At 40.9% G+C, this 21,660-nt stretch overlaps 2 protein-coding genes across 20 annotated transcripts in view; one reads left to right on the plus strand and one right to left on the minus strand.

The window, feature by feature from the left end:
- Nucleotides 1–21,660, plus strand: part of FANCC (FA complementation group C) — a 127,873-nt gene that overhangs the window by 99,077 nt on the left and 7,136 nt on the right. Inside the window, exon 16 of one of the 2 annotated variants that reach the window (XM_084834134.1) lies at nt 10,793–11,401. The exons of the other annotated variant lie outside the window; for it this stretch is intronic. Within the exon in view, the coding sequence (XP_084690260.1) occupies nt 10,793–10,926 (134 nt within the window). The 3' untranslated portion in view covers nt 10,927–11,401. Of the gene's footprint in view, nt 1–10,792; nt 11,402–21,660 lie in introns of those variants that run through there. 2 annotated transcript variants of the gene reach the window in all.
- AOPEP (aminopeptidase O (putative)) overlaps nt 2,747–21,660 on the minus strand; it is a 237,667-nt gene continuing 218,753 nt past the window's right edge. For 6 of the 18 annotated variants that reach the window (XM_084834110.1, XM_084834126.1, XM_084834115.1 and 3 more), the window contains 3 exons: nt 14,761–14,847; nt 12,651–12,722; nt 8,413–10,560 (listed from right to left, as the gene is read on the minus strand). In XM_084834110.1, the coding sequence (XP_084690236.1) occupies nt 10,420–10,560; nt 12,651–12,722; nt 14,761–14,847 (300 nt within the window). In that variant the 3' untranslated portion in view covers nt 8,413–10,419. Of the gene's footprint in view, nt 3,585–8,412; nt 10,561–12,650; nt 12,723–14,760; nt 14,848–21,660 lie in introns of those variants that run through there. The other 12 variants (XM_084834119.1, XM_084834127.1, XM_084834118.1 and 9 more) reach the window with 3 other exon arrangements.

Below are 21,660 nucleotides of genomic sequence, written 5' to 3' on the forward strand. Positions count from 1 at the left end.
ATCCCTAACAGCAGTTCCATGTTTGAAGGCACTAAGTTATGTTCTTTTGAATTCTGAACCCATCTTCATATTTTTTCCAAGAAGAGAGTTTTACAGAACATGCATCAGTTTTTGTTCCCTTAATTGCTTCTCTATTTTGTCCACGTGGCAGCTCTAACATTAATTGGATGTAAACCTTCATCTGTCCCTTGTACAGTTAATTCATCCAAGTACACAGATACTAAGAAGAAAATAGGCCCACCAATGCAATGCCTTAATGTTTTAGGATGTATATAAGAAACCTCTTACCCATTTTCAACAGCCTGGTGCTCCAGCTAACATGACGGGCTATATAGCTCAGTGGTAGTGTACATGCTTAGCTTGTAGAAGGGTCCCAGGTTTAGTCCCCGCCATCTCCAGGTAGGGCTAGGAAGGAATCCTGCATGAAACCCCAGAGAGTTGCTGCCAGTTGGTGTCAACAGTAGTGGGCTAGATGGACCGATAGCCTGACTGAATATAAGGCAGGTTCCTATGTCGACATGCATAGCTTCCTGGTTTGGGCATGGGGGTGTTCTGGGGGAAGAGGCTCTCCTCAACTGGTCTAATCGCCTTAATAAAGCGGTATGCGTGCTGCCAGTCAGTGTCGACGATACTGGGCTAGATAGAACAATGGTCTGACGCAACATAAACCAGCTCCCTATGTTCCTGTGAGAAAGGTTACTGCAAAGCCAGACTATTCCAATCTAGCGTTCAGTAACAACCTTAGACTTTCTGTTATGTTTTACTGAAAAGTAGAACTCAGATTTATTTTAGCATATACTTTTGTGGATTAGAGTCCACTTCATCACATCTATGATGAAGGTGCACACACACACATACACACACACGGGTATAGAGGGAGAAAATGAGACCAAATGGCAATGAAATGCAAAAGGTAGCCTGTGACAATTCTATGTAAAGCTTAAGATAAGCCAAGAGATCATTCACAACAGCAATAATTCACAATCAAACAGAATCATCCCAGTTTTGCAACATTGAAATAACACGTTGGACAAAATAGTTTCCTGTCCTACTACAGGGGGTTAACATGATCAGCTGTGTTGCTGTAAATACCTGCTGTTGTGCATATAACTGTTATTTCCTTTAAATACAATATAGGTGTTCTTGAAAGATATTTTCTCATACATGACTTCCCCGATTTTAAGATCTGGGGGGTGGGCGGAGGCTCTTAGCTTGCTTCCACCACCATCTGATGCATGTTTGATGGGAACGTGACAAAGGGTCTTCTCAGCGGCTGCTCCCTGCCAAGAAAGGCCAGGCTGGATCCCTGTCTGTTGTCCTTCCATCAGCAGACAAAACATTTTTATTCAAATACCTTTGGTATTTTAGCTGGGTTGCTGTTGAACAGGATTTTAACTGTTGAGTGGTGTTACCACTTTTTATTTATGTGTTTTGTGTTTTTTAATCTGTTTCTATGTTATAAATGTATTTGTTTTTACTGGGAGCATTGGTGCATGGAGTTCCTCTCTAGAGTTTCAGACAAGGTGTCTTACCTAGCCTGACCTGGAGATGCTAGGGATTGAACTTGGGACCTGTTGCATGTGTTCTACCCCTGAGACCCTGCCTTTTCTCATAGCGTAGAATGGAAATGCAAATGTGCTCACATGCAGATTACACTTTTTTTGTTTTGTGTTCAGTTAGAAGCTCTCTGACCAGGCTGCATATATTGGAAGCCATCCATTGAACCCTGGAAAAATGTAATAAAGATCCTCTCTAGATACAGAAACTGCATATTTAGTTTGTGGCGAATCACCATAGAGTTAGGAATAATATAGTGTGACCAGTTCTGTCAAAGTAAGAGCTGACACAACGTGTTCTGCCCATTTGGGAAGAGGAACTAAAGTAGGAAAAGGAAAATGGCGTTTTTAGCATTGGCACCAAGTTCTAAGCTTAGATTAAATAATTGCTCCTGAAAGTATGTAGGAATTGTCACTCATACACAACATCATGCTTGTCTGATGTTCTTTGACATTAAAAAGGAACTAAACACGACTATGTGCTATTGGGTTTTTCATTATGTCCAATAAAGTGTGTGTATTGAGGGAGGGGAGATACATGAAAAGAGATTTTTGAAAGTATAACTTATATAACATTTAACAAATCAAAATAGCTATAAATCACAAGGACAAACAAAAGACATAATCTCTTTTATGTGCAATACCAAATATTTGCTATTTTACTTTTTGAGTCTTCTAAGCTTTTGTGTAGTTCAGAATAGTACAGCACAAAATTATTTGCTTTTCCTGCATTATCCTCTGAAGAAACCTGTGAAATAGAGCATAACTTCCTTCATGAATAGGTCGGATACTTCCTTGAATGCATCAAAAGGTCTCCATTAACAGCCAGTGTGTAGCTCAGTATGGTGTCATACAAACTCCAAATTTGTCCTCAAGTTGGAAGACTGAATTTAAGACTCCTGACAAAGCATAATTCAACTAATTAAAGTTTTGAAACTGCACTTTGGCTTGGGAGGCATAAAGAGAGTCAGCAGTTCTGTCTGTGGACACATGGGCAACGGGCGAGTGCCCCTTATGCCACAGCCAAGCAGGAACAGGGCTTCAGCTTTTGTACAGCCAGAAGGTCTATGAATTCTCTCCTGTTGTTTTTGTACTCATTATCTTGAGACAAAACACAAAGGAGAAAATGAAACTTTATACTGGCCATAGATCTAAATGTTCTAGAGTAAAAAGAAAGTTAAACCACACACGACATTTATAAAAATAGTTTATTTATAAAAATCACTGCCAATGTTACAAAGAAAGGACTTCTGGGATTAATAGTGGGATCAGTTTCATTTACAGCAATATGTGACCATCTCATCAGTATTATTCACAGGAGAGAGAGCTGTATTTCACACTGGAGTTATCTAATGTTCTGTCCATATTATATTGTGGTAATGACTTATCCATTGAGTAGGGCCATATATTTATAGAATAGTGAAATTTTCTTCACTCTTCGTTCCATGAACACATACCTATAGGTTAATTTTAAATCTAGTTAATTTTGCCCATCTCTATGTTAAACATCATATTACAAATGTCCACAAAACTCAAGGATTTATATTAATAAATAACTATTTTCCAAACCAGGTTAAAGTGGCCCACAAATTTAAATTTTTCAATTTAAATTTTTAATCACTACTGGTTGCTGCACTCAGATGTAGGTCCCATTTAAATGAGCACAAAAAGCCTATACAGATAAAGGCTTCAGCTCTTTCTAGTAATTTTTTTTTTTTGCCACGATTGGCACCTGTAATACAGAACTGTCTTAACTCATGCACTGAATCTTGCGAACAATACATTTCATCAAGTGGCTTGTGCTAGGCAGTGAGCTGGAGCCACAGACACTTGTGGGGGAGTGAGGGACTATAGGGATTTTTTCTGCTTGATTGCCATAACCTTCTGGAAAAGAAAAGTACTGGGGTAAAATGTTTGTCAGCTGATTGTTTTAGTGGTCACATAAGCCTTCCTTTGATGTCCAGGGTCAATGAAATCCTAGCACCACCAGCGTTTGGTAGCAGATATATTAAAAATCTCTGATCTTTCCTGCAAGGAAAATAGTAGTAAAACTTATTACTCTGACACAATGAAAAACATGCTTGTAAAAAACATTTTCATGATGAAAGAAATGGCTATTCTTTAATGTCCTGCTTGTTGAAAGAGGGCATCTCTGTCAATCTAATTTTCCTTGAATGCATGCGGTGGAAGAGAATCAACAACTGGAACCTGATATTCATGTGAATGTCACATGCTCATCATCATAAGGCTGAATGTGATTTGAGAAGACAGCAGGGTCTAGCATTCCATAATATAAAAGTCGCACCAGAGTGGCATGAGGAGGGATGATAATTATGTGACCACTGGAGCAGCCTTCTTAAAAACATACTTAATTGGAAACAACAAAAGTGCCACATTGCTCCCCCTTTCTGGAAATAGTGACTGGTAGCTTGAACAGCAGAAGAATGAAGCCCTCAGGATACTACTACATTACGTTTTTTCCTTGAGTAATCATAACTTGACACAGCCCACACATACCTCATCGTCTCACCCACCCACCGGCAAAGCTACTACTAGCTCCTTCTGCAAGACCGTGGTAGGTAGTCCATGTAAGGATTTGTGATCCACCTCAAGAGTATCAGTCTGTTCTATCTCTGGTTTCAGGCATGAAGTAAGACTTAGATTTTCACCGACGTCTGTGTGCTTAGTAAAGAAGCCTTTTTGCTTAAGGGCTCGACTCCTGTTCCTGCTGAACTGAGCCAGTATGTAAAATCAGAACTGATATCAGCTCAGTAGGCACCGGAGGACGGGTCCATCAACAGCCTGGAACAGCAACCGCTGCAGGGGGCAGCTCCAGTAAGAAAAAGTCATTTATTATGAGCAATAATGCACTGCTGAACTGCAACTAAAGACATAACAGGGTTGCTTTCATTTAAGAGTGACAAATCTTTTCTAAAATACAATACAGTTAACATTACACAAGCTAGCTAAGTGTCATGAAAAGCAAAGACACACCCTTTCACAATTACTACTTCTATGCTGTAGCCAAACAAGGATGTTTTCCCATGTGGATTCTTCTCATTCTTGACAGGAGGAAGCGAGGTGTAGCGTTTGGATCTTTCTCAGGGCTTCTTCTGTTGTAATCTACAAACTAGATTCCATGCAAATATTTGCTATGACACTATCACAGCAGCAGTAGTAATCAAAGTCTCTGACATTTTAAGACAGGTTTCCATCTCAACTTCTCTTCAGGTGCAGAACTTAGCCACTGTGAACAAAGAGGAAATCAATCACTGTTCACCAATCAGCTAAGCTCTGCACCTCACTAGAGAGGTCTTCATCTGAACATACTTAAAATGGCAGCTGACGTCCTTCAGTGACTTGTTTGTACATTTTAGGGTTAGCAGATTCATGGGATTCCAACAGAATGAGTATGAGGCTGCCATTATAGACTCAGTCACAGAAGCCAATGTCATGGTTATGTGGTAATCCCTGGCAATGTGATTTTAATCTTAAGTCACAAATCAGCATGCCAGGAACCCAAACAACCAAAACAGGAAGGAAATATGGGTAGCCTCTCTCTAAACCCTGTGAGCTGTAATAATTATTCCATCCAGATAACTTGAGGATCTTTATAAATCCAGCTTTTTCACTCATTTCATTTACATCCTAGAATATTCTTTGGATCACCATCCTGGCTACTCAAAAGAAGTCATGTGTATCAGGTCTAGAAAACATAACTCATTTGTAAAGTTGCCACGTGCTACTAAATTAACATCTTTAAAACTTATGTTAATGAAGATCATTGAGTTATTTAAAACAGGGCGATGGCATGAGAGAACTACAAACCCTGCACCAGAATAAACTGTTTTTAAAAAATCTGTATTTCTAGCTTTCCTTTCTGAAGCAAGTGAAACTGAACATACTATTCTTAAATTCCAAGGTACTGTTCTACATTAAATCATTTTAATTGCAAGGTATCATTCAACATTAAGTAAAACAGCAGTCTCATTACACATAAATTAAAATGATGCGAGTATAACTGACGCTTTCCCCGGTTATTATCTACAGAAGTGGACATTAAAATCATGATTCTTACAGTCAATGCTTTCACTGAACTGATTTTTTGATTCTATACATCAGCCTGGCTCAAGCCAGTGTGCTCCAGGTCTGTTGTACTATGATTCCCACCATCCCCAGCCAACATGGCTTGGCCATTCTGGCTAGAGGTGACAGGAGTTGTAGTACAACAGATCTGGAAAAGGCTGGTATACACCTATAGGATAAAGTAGGAAGTCAAGAAATCACTGGGATAACAGGCAAGCATGGCCTTGGTGTACAAAATGAAGCAGGACAAAGGCTAATCGAGTTTTGCCAAGAGAACACACTGATCACAGCAAACACTCTTTTCCAACAGCACAAGAGGCGACTCTACACATGGACATCACCAGATGGTCAATATCGAAATCAGATTGATTATGTCCTTTGCAGCCAAAGATGGAGAAGCTCTATACAGTCGGTCAAAACAAGACCTGGAGCTGACTGTGGCTCAGATCATGAGCTTCTGGTTGCAAAATTTCAGCTTAAAATTGAAGGACGTAGGGAAAACCACTAAACCATTCAGGGATGACCTAAATCATATCCCTTCTGAATATACAGTGGAGGTGAGGAATAGATTTCAGGGATTAGACCTGATAGACAGAGTGCCTGAGGAACTATGGACGGAGGTCCGTAACATTGTTCAGGAAGCAGCAACTCAACCCATCCGAAAGAAAAAGAAATGCAAGAAAGCACAGTGGCTGTCTGATGAGGCTTTACAAGTAGCTGAGGAAAGAAGGGAAGCGAAAAGCAAGGGAGAAAGGGGAAGATATATCCAACTGAATGCAGAGTTCCAGAGAATAGCAAGGAGAGACAAGAAGGCCGCCTTAAATGAACAATGCAAAGAAATCGAGGAAAACAACAGAATGGGAAAGACTAGAGATCTTTTCAAGAAAATCGGAGATATCAAGGGAACATTTTGTGCAAAGACAGGCGTGATAAAGGACAAAGAAGGCAGGGACCTAACAGAAGCAGATGAGATTAAGAAGAGGTGGCAAGAATATACAGAAGAACTATACAGGAAACATCTTCATGTCCCTGATAGCCATGATAGTGCGCTCACTGAACTTGAGCCGGACATCCTAGAGAGTGAAGTCAAGTGGGCCTTAGGAAGCAATACTAACAACAAAGCTAGCGGAGATGACAGTATTCCAGCTGAGCTATTTAAAATCCTAAAAGATGATGCTGTTAAAGTGCTGCACTCAATATGCCAACACATTTAGAACACTCAACAGTGGCCACAAGACTGGAAAAGGTCAGTTTACATTCCAATTCCAAAGAAGGGCAACGCCAAAGAGCATTCAAACTACCGCACAATTGCGCTCATTTCACATGCCAGCAAGGTGATGCTCAAAATCCTACAAGCTAGGCTTCAGCAGTATGTGAACTGAGAACTACCGGAAGTACACGCTGGGTTTCGAAGAGGCAGAGGAACTAGAGATCAAATCGCCAACACTGGCTGGATCATGGAGAAAGCAAGAGAATTCCAGAAAAACGTCTATTTCTGCTTCATTGACTATGCTAAAGCCTTTGATTGTGTGGATCACAACAACCTCTGGCAAATTCTGAAAGAGATGGGGATACCAGACCACCTTACCTGTCTCCTGAGAAACCTGTATGAGGGTCAAGAAGCAACAGTAAGAACCACACATGGAACAACCGAGTGGTTCAAAATTGGGAAAGGAATACGACAAGGCTGTATATTGTCGCCCTGCTTATTTAATTTATATGCAGAGTACATCATGAGAAATGCCGGGTTGGATGAATCACAGGTCGGAATTAAGATTGCTGGGAGAATTATCAACAACCTCAGATACGCAGATGATACCACCCTAATGGCAGAAAGCGAAGAGGATCTCAAGAGCCTCTTGTTGAGGGTGAAAGAGCAGAGTGCAAAAGCTGGTTTGAAACTCAACATTAAAAAAATGAAGATCATGGCATCTGGCCCCATCACTTCCTGGCATATAGAAGGGGAAGAAATGGAAGCAGTGACAGATTTTACATTCTTGGGCTCCAAGATCATCGCAGACAGTGACTGTAGCCATGAAATTAAAAGACGCTTGCTCCTTGGGAGGAAAGCCATGGCAAACCTAGACAGCATAGTAAGAAGCAGAGACATCACCTTGCTGACAAAGGTTCGTATAATCAAAGCTATGGTTTTCCCAGTAGTAATGTACGGCTGTGAGAGCTGGACTATAAGGAAGGCTGAGCGCCGAAGAATTGATGCCTTCGTACTGTGGTGCTGGAGAAGACTCTTACGACTGCAAGGAGGTCAAATCAGTCAATCCTAAAGGAAATCAACCCTGACTGCTTATTGGAAGGACAGAGACTGAAGCTGAAGCTCAAATATTTTGGCCACCTAATGCGAAGAGAAAACTCACTGGAAAAGACCCTGATGCTGGGAAAGATTGAAGGCAAAGGGAGAAAGGGACGGCAGAGGATGAGATGGCTAGATAGCATCACCGATGCAATGAATATGGACTTGAGCACACTCCAGGAGAAAGCGGAGGACAGAAAGGCCTGGCGTGCTATGGTCCATGGGGTCACAAAGAATCGGACACGACTTAACGACTGAACAACTACAACAACAACACCTATAGGAGAATACAACACGTATTGGTCACCCGTATTGGTGAGGAAAATATTACTACTTTTCTACACCTGATCGGAGATTCAGAGTAGGGAGCAGTAAAATTTTCCTTGCCGCTTGTCAGGAGCGCCCTGGCGGCTTCTCCCAGTAGATTCCAATAGCCAACTCAAGACACAGACGGAAGGATTTCTTTTCAAAGCTTTAATCCTTTTACAACTTAATAACTCTTTCAGATGCTAATCACCAGCGACTAAAGCAAGGAACAGCAGGGTAGCCTAAGTTTCAAGTAGTCAGTTGATCCCCATTTGAAAGAGAGTCACTTGAAGACCCAGAACGTATGGGCTAGGGAGAGATCCTCCCTCTTTCCCTTGGATCCATGGGAGGAGGCCATTGCTTGCACGCCAAACGGGCGCTACGCCTCCTTTCCGCGCCCTCCATCACTCGTCGCTCTTTGCGTCTGCGTCGAGCGTCTAAGAAGCCCCCCTCCCGCATTCCCTCACTACACGGGTCGCTATCTATCTCTGGAATGCTGGCAGGAGGAAAATCTGGCAGGTGCTGAGCCTGTGAGAGCTGAGCTGGCCCCTCTCCCACAGATAGCTGTTCCTCCTCAGAATCCGAACTGCTCTGAGGCTCTATGGGCTCAGTTTCCACCCTGACACCGCTTGACAATACAGTACAGATAACTCACTAAGTGACTACATATGCCCCATTTAAAAATGGTCATCCTATAATGGCTTATCTACTTGCAATCCCACCACAAAACATTTTGTATGTTACGCTGGCATAGCTTTGGTACAGCTCTTGCTAGGCATTAATTCCTAGTGGAACTATATTGTTAATGGCTGGCCTCTTATACCATCTCAATTGTAAAGTTATGTAAACAATCCAAAAGATTAACGTCTGTATAATGGGTTGACATCATTAAACAAAAACCTAAGGAATCCTAGCCTGGAAGGATCCTTATACTAAACTTTAATTACTTTGTACAAGTATCATAAAATTACATCCCAAAGAAATCAAATAGATAAGTGGGAAATACTTCAGTTAAATTATACACTTATGACAGTATTAATGTTGTTCAGTGCATTTATGAAGTGTTTAGGGCTGTTAAAAAAAATACACTGGAAAGCTGTCAATATGTCTGCTATGGGATTGCTGAAACCCTTTTTATGTAGGTTTATGTGCCCCCTGTACGTAACAAGTTGACTTCAGAAAAATTAAGAAAGACCAGTGATTTCAAATGGGTCATTTTTCCAAGGAGCTGGCTTGGACTACTTCAGTGGGCATAGATAATAAATGGCCACCCCTCACCCGGATCTGAAAATACTGTTTTGACATGCAACCTGGTCTAAATTGTTCCATTCCTATAATGATGTCCCTCTACCTCAACACTGGCATTAAAGGGTAACTGCTGCCATTCATTAATTGTATGCAATAAAGAGTACATATTCTGTGTTTACTACAGGTACATACAAACATATATACATGTGCATTTCAAGAACATAGGTTAGTTTTTATTGGCTGGGAGCTCTATCAAAGATCCTGGCAGCTGTGGGAGAAGGACAAGATAAACTCTAACATTTAGTTCTCACATGATCCAAACATACTTAAAGCTGACAAATTTTGATGAACCACATTTGTGTGGATTATCTTCTCAACAGATCTATGTTCTGACCACAGTTTGCAACTGTGGTCAAGGTTAGCAACCGGCTAAACTACTTACCCCAAAACGTCTCTTACATGCTCTTGCTAGTCATCTATTGCATAGCTCCATAAGAATGTATGGGAAAGAGAAAAGCACTGAAGTCCACATACTGGTGCCACATTACTTGTTGCTATGTTCTGTCTACAAAGACTTAAAGTTGGACTGGTTTCTTTTTGGAAAAGACCATACGGTCAATTCAACAAAAGAATGAATATTTGCTCACTAATAGAAATAAGGATATTTGCTTAAGGATAAGATGCTTCTTTTGTATGCAGCAAATGCACATCTAACATTTGTATTGAAACATATTGATTGGTTTGATATGATCCATAACTTAGCCCTTTTATGAACCTACTGCTGATTATGATGAGTTGATATGATTTTAGATCTTGACGAGTAAATTTATTCATTCATTTCATTCATTCATAAGTCATTTTTCCTCTCTAAAAAGGTAAGTGTAGAATTCAACTTTGGGGGGGGGGATCACCTTCTCAAAATAACATCTCTGCCACTACTTTAGCTGAGGATGCATCCATTAGGTCACGGGTTGCGGCAAAACTTTTATATGCAATTTCTTGCTGTTTTGCATCCTCATTCACCATCAGTTCTCCATATAGGTAGACACCCATTGCCTGTAAGAGGAAAAAACAATGATCCTATAATATAATCAATTCCAGTGTGATGGCTTTTAGGATAACTGACTGTACTTATTTTTTTAAAAAAACAACTCATAACTTAATAGGCACAAGTTTTTTTCTGCCTAAAATTCACCAGTATTCTTTGTGAGAAAATAACACAGCACAACTAGAAGCTAGCATTTCTTTCAAACATCAGTAAGTTTGGGTTTTCTTGTATATTTTCCAGGTCAAAAATCTCTGGCAAAATCCAACATTGCACAAGTTGATTTCTGTTCATGTAATGGAACTTTCCCCTCCTTTCCTCCCCCTTGTGCACCCAAATCTGCACTGGAGGATCACCCAACCCTCCAGAGATTTTGAAGGAGAATGGGAAACCGGAGGGGGATTGCCCACTCCCCGTTCTGAAGATGGAAGCAGTTTTGTCAGCATAAGCAAGAGCCCAAGCAAAATGTTGGACCAATGCACTTTCCTCCCCCTCTCCCCTCCCCCTCCGGCTCCTACATAACACTAAGCCAGGATTTTGTGAAGCTGAAAGTAAAAGCTAGTAAAGTCCTTCCTCCACCTCCAGCTGCGTGGAAGGAGAGGGGAAGGGATTGCACAACCCTGAGGCTTCAGCTCGGGCTCCTTCCTGCTTGTGCACGTAGGGTTAAACCACTGTTACATGTGAACTGGCTACTATCTTCATTATGGGCAGATCTCTGTTACAGATATGAATAGGCTAGCAATGTAGGATTTAAATCCACTGGAAACTGTTAGTAATTTCTTCAGTATATTCTGGCAATCTATTGCCTACTGTCAAAATAGAAAATAAATTCACACTGAGAATTCTCATTCTGATTTGACTTATTTCATGATTATTTCTCCATAACTCAGACATCAGCATTTTGAAAATACTGGTGGTTCTGTTATCCTAAACGTTAAAAGGTTACATTTGCATTTTCTTCAGACTTCTGAACAGCTAGTCATCTTTCAAGACTGAAAAGTGCAACGGACTGCTTTGATTTCATATGTTATCATCGCATAGTTTGCATAAAGTTTTGGAGAAGATTAAAAGAAGTGTCTAAACTTTATCTGCAGTTTTGTTGTCAGGAATTGTAAAAGAGCATAAAAATATATATCCATACACATCATCCTTTGACTTTGAACGCTGTCACCGGTACGCGGAGCCAGTGTATATGTTACTGCAGCTGGCTTAACCTCTGTAACTACCATGTGAAAACTCTACTCGTGTGAGCAGTGTAACATCTAAAAGGCTGATGTTATATTTGGAAAGATACACTGCTTGTTTTTCTGTGTGTAAATTAGCGTCTGAAGTGGAGACATATGGAAGACTGCAGATGTTGCTTCTATGAAATTCCATAATACATTTTTGTTTCTCTTCATGTATGTAGCTGCTATAATCACTTGTGTATTCCTACCCCAGACATTAATTTTATACATGGAAAAACAAATTTTAAAAAGTATTTCAAAAATGTGAACAGATATAATTACTTTTCCAATTGGGGTGGCTGTTACATCTTGGAAATATCTAAAACCATTTTCATATAATTAATCTATGCAAAAATGTTACTGAAGTGCCTTTAGTGTAAATCAGGATCTTGAAAGCTAAGCAGGGTCAGCCCTGGTTAGTACTTGGATGGGAGACCGCCTGGGAATCAGGCTTCCTGCACTGAGCAGGGGGTTGGACTCGATGGTCTTGTAGGCCCCTTCCAACCCTATGATTCTATGAAACCTCTATGAAATGCAGAAATGAGAGCAAACCAAGTTTTTTGTCTGCAAGGCTCTATGTCAGGAGTGCTACAATATAAAAATAAGCATGCCCATTATAATGGAATCAACAACTCTTCTTGCTCTTTTAATTAAACTAAAACCACACTGGCTTAAATCCTAAGATCCTAAGAGCAAAGCTCTGCTCAGGATATTCCCAGTGATGGAAGGGCGGGGAGGGGGAGCAATTTTGGCTGTTTCCTTCCCCTGCAACTCTCAGTGCCTTCCAAAAATACATGTTGGGGGTGGGGAACCTTCCAGAACAGCACTGGATGTGGCACTGGGGGCCTGAGGGAGAATTAATGAAAAGCACCTGCCTGCCTTCCACCAATGGGACCCTCTGTTGGATCGCAGTTCCTGTCATGGAAGGTCAACTCAAGAGCAAAGCACTGTGTTTAAAAAAAAAAAAAAAAGCTTCAATGTTGTGTGTATATGTACTGGAAAATACATAATGAAAAATAATAATAGAATTTCCTTGCATGCCATGGGAATTTGGGAGGGGGGACCGCAGAAGAGTCATAATCCACAAATTCCTATTTTTCAGAAGCAAATCTCTAGCCCTTGAACAGTGGGGGATGGGCTTGTGAGACGCGAGACAAAATGTGTGGCCACTATTCTGCCCATTCACTTTGTAAGAAGCAAACCTAGTCCTATCTTTCATTTTTTTTATCCATTAAAGGAAGCCATAGCAATCATTGACACTCGCTGTCCAGAGAAGGAACTTCTTGGTTCATTTTTAAGCTATTGGGTGGGTGGGGGGGTCTTCCCTAGTGGGAAGTGATTGCTTCCCCATAAAAAAAATTCAAGAAATCCAGGATTTTAGGGTAGCTGTGATTGGGTAGGACATCTACCACAAAACAAAAGGTAACAGCAAAGAAAGGAGTTCATTACCTTTCTAACTCAGGACTTATTTTTAAAAATATTTTCCCCCTGAGTTCGCAAGCATTTTAAAAAGTATCCTGCACTGCATGCAGATAAAATTCTTTTTTAAATGTGCAACTAGACACAAATGGGCAATTCCAAGAAAGAAATGTGCAAGTCCCAGAGAACATTTTGCAGTTCAAAACTCTAGTAATGCAAAAGTTGTATTAAGTTAGTTAATATAAGTAGCGGCAGATAACAGTGGGAAAAGGCCCCTCAACAACACTTAACCCTGATCAAGTGTTGCCATTTTGTCTCCCACTGCCAAAGACACTCCCCACAGACTCCGCTGTTACTCTTCATAGAGTGTTTACCATCATTCTAAGATGAAGGAAATCTTTCTAGAATATGGAGACCTTTTTCTGACAAATTGTCAGAAAAATTGTCAATCTTATGATATGAGCAGTAATGCCAGAAAATATCCAATGTAAGACTGCTGTACTGAGTTTGTGCATCTGTTTCCCTGCTTCTTTTTAGGTTTCTTCCAAAAATATTCCTCACTCCACATAAAGTTCTGTTGAAGTTCATGCCTTTTATGTGAAACCTGAATTTCTTCTGCATTAGTGCTGTCAAATTCCCAGGATTTTCTGCTCTGTGTAGGCTTCTAAATGTTGTGGAATGTGATGCTAAGCAACAAAGCACAAACGCAAGCAAAACACAGGTGTGTCATACTGGCACGCTATGTGAGCGAATTACCATCACATACTGCTGTGCAGCTTCACCCATACTACACGCTATTGATGACTTTCCTAGCCATCCTCTCCACAGCCAGTTGGTTCACTCCCTCATGTCAAGTTCTTGCTGACCTATCCTCGCTGGATTTCTTTGCCTGGCTCTATTCTGAATTTAAGTCTTTGTTTACTATAAACATCATGGTGGTTCTCTCCTGTGTTTCAGCAGACTACCCCTGAGTGGAATAGGATGAATTCTCCTCTAAAAGGCCAGGGATGGAGAGGAAGGGGCAGAACACAGGTTGTTCGATGTCAGCCAATGAAGAGGACAGATAGGGAATGCAATTCTGAACTCAACATCTGACAATATGCAAGGGGTTTTTGTTTGTGACTAACAGGCTGCCCCTGGCTACATCCTACAGAAGGGCAGGCCAGGCTGAAGGCCCAAGGAAAGAAGAGTTTATAATAATTAGGGGGAAAACAACCTGAGACTGATATAAACTCCATAGCAATGAAATGAAGATGGAAAGAATAGGAGGAGGTGTTTCAGGGTAGAAAAACAAATCAGTAAAAGAAAAAGGACAGAAAGGAGAGATGCATGGGACCAGAAATCGAGGTAAAGGAGGAGAATTGTAACTACGCAACCAAACCTTTGGCAGCAAGACTCTAGTAGCAATTTTAAAGTATTTAAAACACTCTAACAGTACAAGTTACAACAAACAGAACAAGCTTTATGTTGCTGGAACCTTTTAAGGGTCATTTCCATTCCAATATATCTACACTGTACATACCTATAATCTGGCTATATGAAAAATATTAGTAAATAGTTACTGACCTGGTCTTCCTTGAGGAATTTCTCAACATCAACATACCCTGCTTTGAATTTGTGTTTAATAACAAGCTCACACCATCGATGCCGAACCTTTAGCGAGAGAGAGAGAGAGAGAGAGAAACATGAACACTTATTAAAATGTTGTTGATTGACACAAAAACTGTTTTTGATGAAAATGTTTTTCAGTGCACTTTTTAAAATGCTGCAATCTCGATTAAATACTATGCACTCTCAAAAGAAAATTTAAAAAATAACATTACATGCCTATTTTTAACAGCAGTTGCCATTTTCAGCGCTTGGCCATGCATTGCTTGTCACCACTAGATCATTAATACTAGCCAGGCATGGTAACAATAAAACACGGCTCTGCTGCAATTAACATCACTGAATGTCTGAATAACCCTTCTCCAAGATCGTTACAGTACCAGACATTTAAAGGTAGAGCAACATTATCAAATGAATTCTGGTTTACAATAATTTAATAATATAATAACCTATTATACTTATACTGATGTATATTTATTCCATAAAATATGTATCATTTACCGAACGTTTTTTGCATGAATTATTGTTCAAACTAGAGCAATACTGAAATATGTTTCATAGTGTGATAAAAGAGAATTTTCTCTGTGCACTAGGGATCCTTCAGGCTGCTCTGCAGGGGGAAATACGCCAGTAATGCTCACAGAGAGCTTGCAGAGCATGCGCACTCATAGGAGCTGGCCCTCAGCCACAGTTGGCTGATGCTTGGAAGGTATGGCATGACAGCACACAGGCTCAGAAAGCAGGGGGAACAGGCTGGAAACAGCCCTGCAGGCCAGCATCCATCAGTGCTCTGAATTTATTTCTTTATAGTATTGATGGAAATTTCCCAAGGTGATGTTCTAGATATAAACGGCCAATGTTAATATAAGAAGATAGCAAATAATGACATACAACAGTAGAAATGGTAAACCGGGATGGGCAACCTTTTTTCTGTTGAGGGCATCCATTTCATCATGGGTAGTCGGTTGGGATCTGTATGTCAGGCTGGTGGGGCTGAAGCCAGCAGTGTGCAGGACCAGGGCCAAAAGTGGTTGGCCATCCTTTTCTCTCCCTCCCTCTTCCTTCCCACTCAGCAAGCTGCCAGGGAAAGGACAGATCACTCTTGCCAGAAGTCTGAACTAGACTTTTTAAGGGTGGGCGCTAGCAGGGGAGGGGCACCATTTGGGTTCCCTTCAGCCAGCAAAAGCTCTTGGGCCAATACTGCCTGGTGCCATGGCACTTCAGAGCGAACAGGCCAGGAAGGTGGCAACCGCAAATCTCAGTTCATGAACAGTGTTCAAAGTACTTTGCTGAGAAGCAGGAGGAGGAGTGATGCTTGTTCTTTTCAGAGCTCTAGAAAGTTCTGGGGCCTAGACAGAGAAATCTCACACGTGGAACTATTCAGAGCCATGATGAAGACTCAGCAAATTTTGATAACAGTAAAACATAGCCAGTTACAACATTTTTTGGCAAGGTAAGTTGAGATTTTACTGTCATCGCTGTCAGCCTAGCTATAATGAGCCACATCCTTAACCGCAGCTTTACCTACATGATGAGCAAAACTGGATGGAACAAGTAAAGCACTTTTTTCCAACTAATGCAAGGAGACAGTTATTATCAACTACACAGGTGGGGAAGCTCTGTCCTTCCATTCAATACTTATAGGAGGAATGAATAGAAATGGAAGACCCAATGCTTTGCAGGGTCATTAATGTGTCATGTTTTAAGAGCAGTTTAACAAGTAGCTATAAAGGGGTTAAATACTAAATTAAGCAGCTAGTGGGGAATGGACTGACCAATTTGCATTCTGTGTATACACAACTTTCCAGTTCATCCTGAAACATAGGCAGGATATAAGAAGCTATGTAGGAAATGAGAACCCTTTAGTTCTGCTGACTACTAGGTGGAGAACCAAGTCTTCTATGCCTTCCTAAACAGCACTAATCAAACCTGAACAATGTATAGTACCCCTGCTTGCTGTTTCTAGCAAGCAGCATCAGATTATGCCAGAACTCTTTTATGTGATCCAGCTCTGAAATTAACTTCAATCCCACACAAACCAACTGGGTCTCACTTTGCCTGCTGCAGAGATCTACATACTAATCTGGAGAACTGAATCTGGGTTTTTTTTTCAGTCTCAGATGTGGCTGTATAGTTGGGCTTCTGACTGTCTAAATTGGTGTTAAGAACCACAGAGGAAAATTCCCTATTGTGCGTGTGTATGTGAGAGAGAGTGTGTTTTCAGAAGATGGGATAGGGCGATCTAAAAGAAAATAAAGCTCCAGATGAATTGTTTTTTAAAAACACTCGTCCTTTTGGGATTTCCTCATAACACCCTTTTGGTACCCTACACAGAGTTGCAGGCTGGGGAAAGGAAAATGGTGTCCCCGCTCTGGAATCTGAAGGACTGTTTTGCAGTGCTTCATTATTCAGGATATCAGGACTGTGCCCAAATAATTAACCATTCTTCCTTCAACAGGTAGGGCTACTGCTGCTTTACTGCATGCAATCAATATAATATAATTCACTTTCACAGAAGCTAAGTAACCAACCATAGCTGACTAGCATGGGCTCATAATGAGGATTTATCTTAAAGGATGAGCAGCTATACAGCTCTGGCCAGACTGAGCTGCACGGTACATTGCAAAGAGATGATGATGATAGCAACAGCAGGACTTGGCTTTCATGTGGGAAAAGTCCACAAACAAAAAACAGCAATGGATAAAACTGATTCCTGCTGTGCCTGCAAATAAGCAATTGGGATAAAATGTTCCAACACAACAAATCACAAAGTATGATGTTATGCTAGTACTGGCAGATGACAACTCAGAAATCCATTCAATGGGATGTACTCCAAAAGTGTGCACAGGTCTGCAACCTTAGGCATGATTTCAGTGGGATTTCAGCAACCTGTGTATAGGATTTCAGAGGCAGGCAGTATTTTTAAAGTGTCCTCCAATGTTTGTTCCATCATCTGCATATTTAAAGCTGCATATCTGTGGCTGCAATCTTCTGTACACTTAGCTCAGAGTAAGCAGGACTGAATACAGTGGCTGCATTTAGACAATTTGATCCTGCTCTGGCAAATGTAGTTTGGAAGGTTCAATCAAACCATAGTTTCCAGTTCACATATAACGGCAACTATGGTTTGATCAACCAGGAAGTTATCTGTTAAGCCAAGTGCGTGAGAAAAGGGAAGACAAGGGCTCATTCATGATCCTCCAGACTATGGGCTGGAGAATCAGAAATGCTGTATCTGAAAGCAATCGTTATTTCCCAGTTTGAAATAAGTTCCACTGAAATCAGTGGGCCTTATGATGGAATGTTATAAGGTTTATTTAATACATATAGGGTGCAATCCTATGGGGATAGTCGGCTGCCTCTGAACTTGGAGATGACCGACTATCCAATGCAAGGTTAGGCAGAGCATGGAGGGGATCTTCTCCTCTGCACTCTGGCCACCCTGCATTTGCAGCTAGATGGCTGATTCTGGCTATCTAGCCAGGGTGCCTCGCGGGGGGTGGGGGGTGGACAGCACATAGGAAGCGTTGTAATGGCACTTCCACTTATCCCTGCCCCCAGGAACGCCCCTTTTTTGCTGTTCTGTGCTGCTCTGGGGACAAACCACACCGCCTATGCGGCAGCAAGGGAGGGGGCAGGGAGTTGGGTTTCTGGAAACCAACCTCGGCATGCTGGCTCCGAGCTCAGATCCCAGAAAATCAAAAATCCTAAAGTCATCTAGATGCTGTCTAGCGGCCATAGGATTGTGCTCTTACTTAGGTTGAAAATGAAAGTCTAATAAGTATCCCCCCATTGTTTCTAGTACATATTTTAATGAAACAACAAAATTAACATTTGTCTATAATTTTATTGTTCCTTCTTAAAGTAATTACTCCAACAAAAATGGTCAGTAATATAAGCTTGAAGGTTACTGAGGTTTTAAAATGCACACACAACAAAAATATAAGAAGAAAATTATTTACCTCTGAATCTTGCAAATATGATCTAAAAGGCAAGTAACTCAAAACACGTGCTTTAATAAAGACAAAAACTATATTTTGTCTTTAGAAAGGAGTCTAGTTTCAGGGTGAAGTGAGTAAACATTGCTAATAGCTGGATTTAATTTGAAAGGCGCCGGGAGACGACAATTCTAAAGAATTCCAAATCACAGCACAAAAGAAATGTGAGATCCTATAAAATAGATTCATTATAATCTCGGAGCCTTTAAATATATACAGCTGCGTAAGATTGTTCCAAATAGAACGGTATATAGTTCCCAAGAAAGGGGTGATTCACACATACAAACATCCTCTTCATAGCTTTCCTCAGTTTTCTTGGACACAGGGATTGTGCAGGAAACTGTATCGAAAGAGCTGGCCCTCCTTCGACAGCTATTTCCAGTACTTAGGTGCATAAAACGTGCTGCTACAATTATGTATATTGCTTTGCATAGTAAATCTGACACAATCTTTGCACACTGAAGGTATTAGGATGGATCTTAAGGAAGTTATTCACATGTAAATTGGCCATAGATGTTCAGCAGTGCTATTAAAATTATTACTATGGTGTTATTGTTTTTATTATTATAGCTTTGGTTATTGGGCAGTATAGAAATGTAATACATACATAAATAATATATTGTACAGTTTTAATCCTCCTTCATGGATCACTGCCTTGTTGTGGCAAAGGGGCTTGCGTAACTCAGTGAAACCATAAGCTATGCCGTGTAGGGCCACCCAAGACGGACAGGTCATGGCAGAGAGTTCTGACAAAATGTGGTCCACTGGGGAAGGAAATGGCAACCCACTCCAGTATTCTTGCCAAGAAAACCCCATGGAATGTATCACAAGGCTAAAAGATATAACGCCGGAAGATGAGCCCCTCAGGTCGGAAGGTGTCCAATATACTACTGGGGAACAGCAGAGGGAATTTCCAAGTAGCGCCAGAAAGAGTGAAGCGGCTGGGCCAAAGCCGAAAGGACACTCAGCTGTGGATGTGTCTGGTGGTGAAAAGAAAATCCAATGCTGTAAAGAACAATATTGTTTAGGAACCTGGAATGTCAGATCAATGAATCAAGGTAAGCTGGAGGTGGTCAAACATGAGATGGCAAGATTGAACATCGACATCTTGGGAATCAGCGAACTCAAATGGACAGGCATGGGCGAATTTAATTCAGGTGACCATCATATCTACTACTGTGGGCAAGAATCCCTTAGAAGAAATGGAATAGCATTCATAGTCAACAAAAGGGTGGGAAAAGCAGTACTGGGGTACAATCTTAAAAACGATAGAATGATCTCAGTATGAATCCAAGGCAAACCATTCAACATCACAGTAATTCAAGTCTATTTCCCAACCACTGATGCCGAAGAAGCTGAGGTTGATCGGTTCTATGAAGACCTCCAACACCTTCTAGAACTAACACCAAAAAAAGATGTCCTCTTCATCATAGGGGATTGGAATGCTAAAGTAGGAAGTCAAGAAATCACCAGGATAACAGGCAGGCATGGCCTTGGTGTACAAAATGAAGCAGGACAAAAGCTAATAGAGTTTTGCTAAGAGAACACGCTGATCAAAGCAAACACTCTTTTCCAACAACACAAGAGGCGACTCTACACATGGACATCACCAGATGGTCAATATCGAAATCAGATTGATTATGTCCTTTGCAGCCAAAGATGGAGAAGCTCTATACAGTCAGTCAAAACAAGACCTGGAGCTGACTGTGGCTCAGATCATGAGCTTCTTGTTGCAAAATTTCAGCATAAATTGAAGAACGTAGGGAAAACCACTAAACCATTCAGGGATGACCTAAATCATATCCCTTCTGAATATACAGTGGAGGTGAGGAATAGATTTCAGGGATTAGACCTGATAGACAGAGTGCCTGAGGAACTATGGATGGAGGTCCGTAACATTGTTCAGGAGGCAGCAACGAAATCCATCCCAAAGAAAAAGAAATGCAAGAAAACCAAGTGGCTGTCTGATGAGGCTTTACAAGTAGCTGAGGAAAGAAGGGAAGCAAAAAGCAAGGGAGAAAGGGGAAGATATATCCAACTGAATGCAGAGTTCCAGAGAATAGCAAGGAGAGACAAGAAGGCCTTCTTAAATGAACAATGCAAAGAAATCGAGGAAAACAACAGAATGGGAAAGACTAGAGATCTCTTCAAGAAAATTGGAGATCTCAAGGGAACGTTTTGTGCAAAGACGGGCATGATGCCAGAGGGTGCCACGGGCCTGGCCACAGCCCCTGACATCATCCAGCCCCCAGCTCTGGTTTAACGGGAGGCAAACATATTCACAAAACATCCCAGTTCTGATGAAAGCAACGTCAGTAACATCATTCCTAAAGATTCCAGCTATTTCCTTATACTTGCAATGATTGTATAAACAGCTGGAACATGCATAACTGGGAATTTAACAGCCCAATATGTACCTTTAATGCTTTCCATTAAAATCATGGGTCTTGGTGTGTCTTTTTAAACTGGCTTTTGAGTGGTTTTTTTCATGGACATTCTTCCTGTTCGATGGAATTTTAGGCCAGTACATTTCCAGTAATGCTAAAACTGCTTTGAGAGAGGCAATTAAGGTGTAATAAAAAGATCATGTATGTCACAATTGGTCTGGTATCAGCTCAGTAATCTCAAAGACAAGTCTTTTCTCAAAAGCTTATGAACAAGACAAGCAATTCCAAGAGCTATATAAAATTAGTAATCATAATAAATGTACATTCCAATTCAGCTTTTTAAAAGTATTGTGGACTGAAGAATGCTATGCATGCCAGGAATACATCATTAAACAGCATGAGCCAGGATCTGCTTTTGAGGATGGTTTCTCTTCTCTTTATTATTGAAAAGTTCACACAAGATTTGAGCTCTT

The sequence above is a fragment of the Heloderma suspectum genome, chromosome 2, assembly GCF_057233095.1.
Source record: "Heloderma suspectum isolate Gila_16-S chromosome 2, 16-S_ref, whole genome shotgun sequence".
Lineage (NCBI taxonomy): Eukaryota > Metazoa > Chordata > Lepidosauria > Squamata > Helodermatidae > Heloderma > Heloderma suspectum.